The sequence below is a fragment of the Lytechinus variegatus genome, chromosome 14 (assembly GCF_018143015.1).
Source record: "Lytechinus variegatus isolate NC3 chromosome 14, Lvar_3.0, whole genome shotgun sequence".
NCBI classification, from domain to species: Eukaryota; Metazoa; Echinodermata; class Echinoidea; order Temnopleuroida; family Toxopneustidae; genus Lytechinus; species Lytechinus variegatus.
In genome coordinates, this window is record NC_054753.1 from 27,329,006 (window position 1) to 27,339,170 (window position 10,165).

General features: G+C 38.5%; 1 protein-coding gene across 1 annotated transcript; it reads left to right on the forward strand.

Moving 5' to 3' along the window:
- Positions 1-1,713: 1,713 nt before the first annotated feature.
- LOC121427775 (tRNA pseudouridine synthase-like 1) lies at positions 1,714-9,756 on the forward strand. Its single transcript, XM_041624331.1, has 7 exons — positions 1,714-1,822; positions 3,405-3,474; positions 4,590-4,789; positions 5,177-5,323; positions 6,388-6,616; positions 7,593-7,755; positions 8,426-9,756. The coding sequence occupies exons 1-7, from the start codon at positions 1,776-1,778 to the stop codon at positions 8,479-8,481; spliced, it is 912 nt and encodes a 303-aa protein (XP_041480265.1). The 5' UTR covers positions 1,714-1,775; the 3' UTR covers positions 8,482-9,756.
- Positions 9,757-10,165: the final 409 nt, after the last annotated feature.

Sequence of the window (10,165 nt, forward strand, 5' to 3'; positions counted from 1 at the left end):
GGTTATCGGTTCTTTTATATGACTGTGATGGTGAGGAAGAGGATGGTGTGGTGGTAATGGTGGCAGCGGTGCCATTGACGAGTGGATGCGCGACATGGGGTCTCGAAAAGCACCCTAAGCACGAAATTTCCATATTCTGAAAATGCACCCATTGGCGTGTGAAACCCTTCCCTTAACAAGTATTGGAAACAAAAAGATACTCTTGGCAAATATTCCCTGAAATGAACCCCTAAACAAGTATCCAGGAATGTCCTTTGGTCGTCGGCTTTACCTTATTCGGTTTAGTACGACCCCATGTTCTACACCTCTCACAAATCGGACTCTAAACACAAAGTTTTGGGGCAAAAAGGACATCCTTTAAAACATTTTAATTTTGTTTTATCATCCCCGCAAATTCTACCCTAAACACGTAATTTTCCTAGCGAAATAGATACCCCTTTTTCATTATGTTTTTGACACCCTTATCACGTTACGTACGTAACGTGCCCTGTCGTCAAAAAGACACCCTTTTTACGTGTTTTTTTTGGTCGCGCATGGTATCCACTCGTCAATGTAAGTGCCCCCCTCCCTGGTGGTGATGTTGTTGGTTACAAATTTTTGGCGGTGGTTGTGTTATATAACGATAAAATTGATAATGATGAAATAATGATGATTATGATGACTATTAACAAGATGATGATAATGGTGATGATCATGAGCAGAAGAGGAAGATAATGATCATCATGATCATAGGATGAAGATGACGATGCTCATGATGATGATGATGATGCCGTGATGATGATAATGCCGTGATGCTAACAGTGATGATAATGATGCCAACGATGGTGATGAAGAAGAAGATAATGATGAAGATGGTGGTGGTGATCGGATGTGAATGAATGTAATGGCAATGAGCGGATGATTATGATGATGATGATGATGGCAACGATGATGATTAGTTTAGTTTACTCCAACGATGTTGTAGGCCGGACGAAGCCTGTTCATCGATCAAAGTAGAAATGTCTATTGCTGCTCTCCTTCGGACATACTGGGGTCTGTTGCATAAAACATTTTACCTGAGAAAACTCTGGTAAAAACTGAAAACTAAGGTTAGTCTGATTTCTGCCATTGACTTTAACACAGGGCAAAAACTCCGGTAAAAACAACCTGAGTTTTCTCAGGTAAAAAGTTTTATGCAACGGGCCCCTGATGTTGGCATGGACGTGGAGGTCGCATCTAACTTTGTCTGAATGAGAGCTACAGCAGCAATATACATTTCTACTGTGATCGATGAACAGCTATAGGCTTCGTCTTACAACATCGATGATAAGATAGAAGATGATGAAGGTAGAGATGGAGACGCGATGCTGAATCATGGGCGTGCGTACCAATGCGGGAAGGTGGGCAGTTGCTACCCTCGAAGTTGCCAATATTGCCAAAGTTTTTTGCCACCTGTTTATTTGGAGAGTTTTAAGAAAAATTTAGAAACACGAGACAAAATCCACGCCCCGGCCTCCCCGCATTCGTCATAATAGAAGGCTAGATTGAAAATATAAAAAAGACGAATATGATTCAAAAGAGGAATACTTGATAGAGATTTATACCAAAAGAAAAGCATATCATATAGATTAAGATATCAAAGAAAACTATAAGTTATATTATAAACTGCGATTAATTCAGAAGATAAATATGAACAATATAAATTAATATGTTGCTCTTTGGCGTTCCATATATTATTATGGAGTCTGCTAACGTCGGATCGTGCATGTGTTCGTGTCTACCGCACCGTTGTAAAAATGGGACGTTTTCTCGTTTATTTTCAATACATTGGAACAAGATATAGGTATGATTTTCGAAATTTTTATTTGTTTATAAATTTATGATACCTATCAGCTATCTGTTGTCCTGAGTTATGCCGCTTCTGGCTCATTCTGAAAACGAAATGACTGAGTGTAACCTGTCCTTGTTCATTGAATGAGTGACTGTGCTGTGTGTACGTGAGCAATGCAACCAGCACCACCACCACCAGCTCTTTCCTGGCGCCGCGCCGCGAATCCTGGCGGGTCCCACCGATGCAGCCGGCAGTTGGTATTGTTAATAATTCACAATCACACATTCACAAGTTGCAATATGATTTAGTTCCCTGTTTTTTTTTCGTTGATTTTCCAGTTATTTTACGTTAGTGGTTTATTGCATCAGCGAGATCTGCCAATAAGGAGACTTGTCTTAATATTATATTACCATGCAGCTCATTCTATTTCTGAAATACTGTGAGTGATTATAAAGCTTGTTCATTGAATGAGTGGTTTTCTGTTACTCCTCCCTGACCCTGTGTGGTGAAATAAGGTTGGCATTGTTTGGCTTATTTTCTCTTTTTCCTCGGGACAAATGCTTGATTTTTTGGTGTCCCGATTTTTTTACACTGTCAGGTTCCAATACAGCTATTCGCTTCATCATATAACTTGGCTCTTGAGTAAATTTGATTCTTTGATTTATATTTTTCTTAATTAAAAATAGAAATTGAAAATCTACAATTGTCTTGCCATATTTCTTTCCACCAGTAGAGGGCGTACACAAAAATATGCCCAAAATTCAAGTTTTCGAGCGCTCTGGTGAATACAAAAATTACTCCTGAGTTACTAATGAAATATAAATTGCAACTGTATGGAAATTAGAACTGTTGGTCACAAAAGTGATATTTTAATGATTTTTTAAATTGTGTGCTGTGTACAGCGTTGGCATACCATAGTCCTAGTGGGTTTGTTCTGGCTGTACACATGCGTGACCAAAAAAACACAAGTTTAAAGGGATGTTTTTCAGTTTTGGACGTGGGCTGTGTGTGCACTCGTCAAAGGTATCAAAAACACAGATTTAAAAAAAAAGGTGGTTTTGAATTAAAGACTGGTCAATGATCAATCGCGGGTTCAATTTTAATTTAGGGTATTTTTTCCAAAGCTTTTTTTTTAAGACTTATAGTCATAAACTTATGTGTTTAGGGTATGTTTTTTCCCCAAGCTTTTTCTTTGGGGCTTTTCTTCCTCGTTTCGGAAAAAATTTTGGGCCCGAGACAAAACTTGTTTAGGGCCATATTCTGGCGACAACTTGTTTATGGGTCAAAGTGTGTAAATGAAGCCTAAGAAAAACTTGTTTAGGAGGCTATTTTGCACACAGAGGAAAAACTCATTTAGGGGCCAGTTTTTGGAAATAATCTGATCATGCATGTGTACAGCAGTACGTTTGACTGCCCTCCCCCCCTCGTGCAAATATATAGGCCTACTGTATATGTGTTATGATATAGGCCTATGCATACTGCAACCCAGGGATCCGTAGGCTGGGCTAGTTCATTATGCGATCATATTGATGAACTCATAATTATTATAATGTGATCGTAATGAACTTAAATTGTTTCTTTTATTAATATTTAGGGGTGTTGTTAGAACAACTGGTCATTCAGCTGCTGGAGAAAGGTGTATTGGTGTCCAAAATGTACTTGAAGTAAGCAATCCCAACTAAATCCAGAACCAAATTATATTCCAAGTTCATATTGCGACCAAGGCCCAGTAACATAAAGTTGGCTATTCATGCATTTGATAGTGAAGCTGATTACAGATCATACAGTCCGACCTCTCTTATCCGGACACGTTGGGACCAGCACCAATCCGGATTTGGGAGACCCAATATTAAATACACGCAGCTGCATACTGACTGTAGGCTCAAACATGATAGATGGCGCTGTCCGTAACTCGGTAGTGAGACATACATGTGTTGTTTTTTCTCCGGGAAATTAAAATAGAATGTGACAAAATGTTTGCGCTGCGCCCTGATTTTTGGGAAAATTATCCTGCCTAAGTTTTTCCGGTGATCTGGGTGAGATGTTGTCATGAATAATAATGTTGTTATTGGTAGACTATATATTGGAAAATATGTGTAATCAAAGTTAGTTTGCATATAGGATTGAGTTTAGATTGAAATCTCATTTCCCTACGTACTAGATGGTTGAATTGGAAAAAAAATCTTGGCAAGTGTGCGTCCGGATAACAGAGAGATCCGGATAAGGGGAGGCCAGATAAAAGAGGTCGGACTGTACTCCATGCAATCAATCATAAAAATCATCCCCATAATCCATATGATCAATAGCTAAGCTTTTTTTTTACAGATCAGCCATGGGTATCGTAATTTGTCCACTGCATGGGGCATGGCATGATACTCTGTTAATCAGGATCATATTTTACTTTTTAATGATAGTTATGATAATGATAGGCCTACTTATTCTTTAAAATTATAACAATGATAATAATGACAATAAAACAATAAGAATAGAAATAATAGTAATTGTAATGAATAAGGATGATAATAATAATGATGATATCATGATGGTGATAATGATGGTTTTCAATGATAATGATACAAGTAATAATGACAATGGTGATGATGAGGATGATAACATAAGTAATAAAAACAAGAAATGAAAGCGGGATAATGATGATGATTTCAAAATTATATAATTGTGCCCCTGTCTCTTCTACTACTTGAGAACTGCAAAGCTCCATTGTTAATCCTGTTGTAGCTATTGTAACTCAAGTCTCATCTTCTTGGTATGTCACCTGCAGGAGGCATTGGACGAGCTGAGACCGGTAGATCCTGTTCGTCTTCATGTTTCCAGCAGAACAGACTCCGGAGTCCATGCCTTGTGTAATACAGCTCATTTTGACATGGTCTTCAGGTCCAAGAGAACCGGTGAACCTCGGGATATACCTCCAGAAAGCATCACAGCGGCCGTCAACAAGAAACTACAGCGTCAGGATATCAGGTAGCGGTCAAGCCTACAACTTAATTTTTGAAATCCTTTCACAGTAAAGTTTGCACCCAGATTCATTCGGTTTTTAACAGAAGTGAGCAAGCATATCTTAAGCAGTAAGGGATAATTTTAAAAATATGAAGAAAATGGGTTGTATGGAAAATCTTCAGCTGATCTACTTGATGATTTTGATCCTTACAGTATAAAATAGATATATTTCCCCCTTCTTCTATGTATTCTACCTTTTCCAGGAAAGGTGGACTCAAAGCCATGCAGGAGTGACAATGCGCATACAATATTTATACTCTCCCCTACTTGCTGATGTGTAAAATACAGTTTTCTGAGCAATGTTATGTTACATTTGACACTTAGCATTTGTGAAACCTCCCCCCTGATCAGAATCAACAAGACTGTGAGAGTTCCAGACAACTTTCACAGCCAACATCTTGCCATGCGTAGAACATACCTCTATCGCCTTGCCTTGGGATGTAGACAGATTCATCTGCCTGTCTTTGAAAAGGACAGGTGCTGGGCCATCGAACAAGGGTGAGTGTGGTATATATTTACTCCCGGGGGGGGGGGGGGGGGCCCACTTACATTGACGAGTGGATACCATGCGCGACCAAGTCCTATCGTGAAAGATGTCTCTTTCACGATAGGACACGTTGCGTACGTAACGTGATAAGGGTGTCAAAAACACAAAAATAATGAAAAAAGGGTATCTATTTCGCTAGGAAAATTACGTGTTTATGGTCAAATTTGCGGGGAAAATAAAACAAAATTAAAATGTGATATAAAGGATGTCCTTTTTGCCCCAGCACTTCGTGTTTAGAGTCCGATTTGAGCGAGGTACTAAACCAAATAAGGTAAAGCCGTTGACCAAAGCACCCGTAACAATAAAACATTCCTGTACTTGTTTAGGGGTTCATTTCAGGGAATATCTGCCAAGAGGATCATTTTGTTTCCAATACTTGTTAAGGGAAGGGTTTCACACTATACTTGTTAAGTGGTACATTTTCAGAATATGGAAATTACGTGTTTAGGGTGCTTTTCGAGACCCCATGGTCTATAACAGTAGTGTACGCATATTTAGGGGGGGGGGGGTTCAAGCTGAATGAAACGTATACAAGCCCCTCAACAACAAAAAAAATTAAAGAGGAAAAAAAAAGAGTGCTAGGATTTGTAACAATATATGATAATACTTTCTGTCAGGCCACCCTATCCCTTCTATAAAAATACCAGTACTGTTTCTGCATACCGTTAACCTTATGTTAGTCATCCTGAGATGTATCAACAAGGGTTCCATGGCGTTTGCTCAAGCAACAATTGCTCCGCTGTATTTTCCCCATAATAATGGAATGACCAAGTTCATATACCCTATCGTAAACCTAACTTGAAACCCTTTTGCAACCTGAACTCTATATCTTAGACAAAATGGAGCAATTGTCGCAGTAGCAAATATTGTGTCACCATCAACAATATCACAAGATATTTATATATATGTACGGACTGGCTTCACGTCGTACGGTAATCGGGTCTTCAAATAAATCCCATAAAACTAGAAATCTGACACCATGTTGATATTGATTTGGATATTCTTGATACAAAAGGCTTGACATCCCATTGATGGAGGAAGCATCCGAGAGATTTCTTGGTACCCATGATTTCACCGCCTTCAGGAGTACCAGCGTAGGTGACGACAAGAAATCCCCCATCAAGACCATCAATACGATTGACTTCAGGACAACACATGGATTCCTTGATCATCACTGTAACGAGAAAGCTCGGTTAGAATTTCTCGAGGTCACCTTTCAGAGTAGATCTTTCTTATACAGACAGGTTGGTTGGACTGTAGATCAGAGTTGTAGTAAGGTGGTTTCAAACCGCCTCGATCACAAGAATCCCCGTTAAATTACGAGAACTTTTTAAGGCTAAAAAATACCCGTTAATTATTCCTGCATTCACACCGCCCCGAAACACATCCTTCGGGATAAGTTCCCGAAGTTACGAGCATGCGCAGTGTGGTCTGATAAGCAGGCAAGGCGGGAGATTCAAAATCACTAGCCCAGCAGCCACCCACGCCGCCGCGCCCAATGACACGCTGGGATAAAAGTTCCCGTAATTTGCTTTCACATCGCCAAAATACCTGCGACCTTGGAAAAATCCCCACGAAAGTTCTCGTAATTTCGCCAAGTACCTACTATTTAGCGGGTATTTTCTTTCGGGGAAATTACGCGTAGTTTGCTTTCACATTACCAAAATACCTGGTATTTTCTGATCGGGGTAAATTTCCCGATCAGAGAATACCTGGAACTGGCGAACTTCGAGGCGGTCTGAAACCGCCTGTTGAGTGGATTGCAAGGGGAGGGGGGTAATTTGTTGTCTCCCTCACTCCTTTTAAAGCCTTGTATAGCCTCACCTCAAATCCTCAAATCTTGCCAGTTTCCTTACCCACAATTCAACATTCTGAGCAGTTATACTCCTGAAATATATTTTACCTAGTAGCAACTTAGTATTTTTCCTCTTAAAATTTTCTATTTCCTTATAAAAATAAACTTATAGGCTAATTAATTCTCTGTATTATTAATAGTTTATCTTAAAAGCTATATGTTAAGACCAACCATAGAGCTATTAGAGACCAACTGTGAGTATCCTCTCTATTAAAAGGAGGAATGTTTTGGAAAATTCTCCTATATGTATAAAATTCATGTATCGTGCCATTGATATGCATGGATTATTCAAGTTTTGTATAGATTTTGACAGAAGATCACACATGACGCTTACAACTTATTTCTGATTTTTTTCTGTTCCTCAGATTCGTCGAATGACAGGAGCATTAGTCGCAGTTGGTCTTGGTCGTATATCGCCCTCTGACATCACAACCATGTTGCAGTCATGTGATAACAGTCACATGCATGGTACTACAATGGCTCCTGCTCATGGCTTGTATCTCAAAGAAGTGCTGTACAATGACAATGGTGAGCTGATAACATTGAAAATTTAAACAATTCCACCTGGCTAAAATCACATCGTGACAATTTCTTCTAGAATTTGATATACCTTATTTAATGTGAGGGCATTGTGGTATAGTGGTTTTGACTCTTGTTTTTCATTCTGAGAGATATGGATTTGATTTCCAGCCATGGCGTATTTTCCTTCCTCTAAAATTTTCCCACATTTTGCTGCACTCAACCCTGGTTAGGTGAATGGGTACCTGTCAGGAATTTATTCCTGGAAATGTAGTGCGTGTTATAGCTGCTCTGCTAACACCAGGTTAATTAATATGCTACATTGCTGTATAGAACTTAGAGACTTCTTATAAAGTGTATATATGCAATTAATTATTTCATGCAGACCAAGATTTTTCTATTGTTAATTAGGTATCCTGACTTTCTTTGTCCCTCCTGGGTCCGTTGCAGAAAGATTTGTTTAAACGCAAGTCAAAAAAATCAATCGTAAGTCCCAAATGCACACTGTTGATTGGTTGAAAACCAAGTTGAAAATGATTTTTAGAGTTGCGATTGATTGCAACTCTTTCTACAACGGGCCCCAGATATTAACTTTTGGTTGAGATTTTTACATAAAACTGAATTGAATATAAATTTGGATAATTCACAATACCCCAATTGTCTCTATTTTATTACACAGATCTGATATTTGAAAATAACCCATCTGAACCTAGCGAAGATACATCCATTACCTGAAGAAAGTTATTGACAGTTTACCCACGATATCACCGACGTTCTACCGACTGCAAGATGAAGGATTGATAGGTACACTCTTGTTTCATCAATAACCACTTGTTCTAACAGTGAATTGAACTCTGCATGGTCTAACATCATTTTGCTAACAACCAGGGCCTCATTGTGTTAAAGGTAACATTATGGTAACTGTGTCATCCATTGATAACTTTCAATTGAATCTTTAATTTTGATCGACTGTAGAGAATCTTCACCATGGAAGCTACCAATGATGGCAAACTTATTATAATGGTATCCTTTATGTGACTGGATCCAGTTCATCATTATTCTATTATTCAGTTCAATTATACAGTTCAAGTAGTTGATTTTTTTTGGTTGGCGTAATATTTGGTTTAATATCCAATTTTGGTAATCCTTTCAGTTTAACATACTTGAGCTGATTTCTCAGCTCAAGACTATGATGAAAAGAATAATAAGACCAGATAAATGTGGTGATAGTTAGCCCAAGTGGCCTTTTTTAGATCTTCTGACAATTGTAAAGTTGGAACCATAATGGGTTAAGCCTGAATGCAGATAACGGCAATAGCCCATCTTGAAGAAGACCAATCAGTGGGTGTGTGTCTTTGTGCATTTAGCTTGTACACCTGTGTTTCAATCTTGTATGATTACCTACGCTTGGTACCGACCTTGAATATCGCCATGCAAAGGACATGGTCATGGCTCAAACCTTGAACATCTGCATCAGTTCGGAACTTCCTCCTTGTAGCTTGGATTACAGGCAATATCACAACACCTTTATATCACTTTTAAACTGATGGGGCATTGCACTGAAAAACTTGCGATCAATTGCAAGTCTATTCTTGGTCCCTAAATGAATCAGATGTTTAGTAACTGCTTAAAAATTTGTGATTGATTGCCAATCTGTTTCTTGAAACGAGAAGTGCAATTTGACTTGCTACAGCAGAATTTAATGTATCAATTGTAAAATTACAGCAGAGCTTAAGATTTGCAATTGATTGCAAATATTTTCTTGCAACACCCCTTAAGTGTATATAAGACTAAGACAATTCTTGGATCATCTCACAGTATTTGTTGTTGAAGAGTGAAGCAGGGTCGAGCTTGGATTCTAGGTGATGCCACAATGCCAAGCCAGTTTTAGACAAAGTGTATAAGGCCAATCCAATTCTTAGATCATGTCACAGTGTTTGTTGAAGAAGTGTGAAGCATATATCAGGGTCTAGCTACTCAATGGCTTGCGAGCAACTCAGAGACTCGAAATAACAATTATGATTGGTAGCCGGTAGGCCATGTTAACAAAATGTTCTTGTAATAATGATTTTGATCAGTCCTTGCAAGGTTCATGGTTGAATGCAAGTTCTGTGTGATGTAATTCATTTTTTTACCTTGAAGTGTAGTAAAGGGGAACTAAGTCTATCTTGGCAGCTGTACCTAATACTCATTTTCTGGCAAAAAGATAAAGTGCAGGTTAGAAGAAAAGAATTAACATGGACCTAAAGGCTCAGCCAAATGCTGAAAATCTATATAAAAATGAAATCATATAGCACGATGACTGAATATTCTTGTTAGGTTGATTATGTAAAGGTTATGTGAATTTTAACAATTTTTTGTAATAGATAGGTTCCTTCACTTCTCTCCATATGTATTTATTACATAGTCTTGTGCTGTG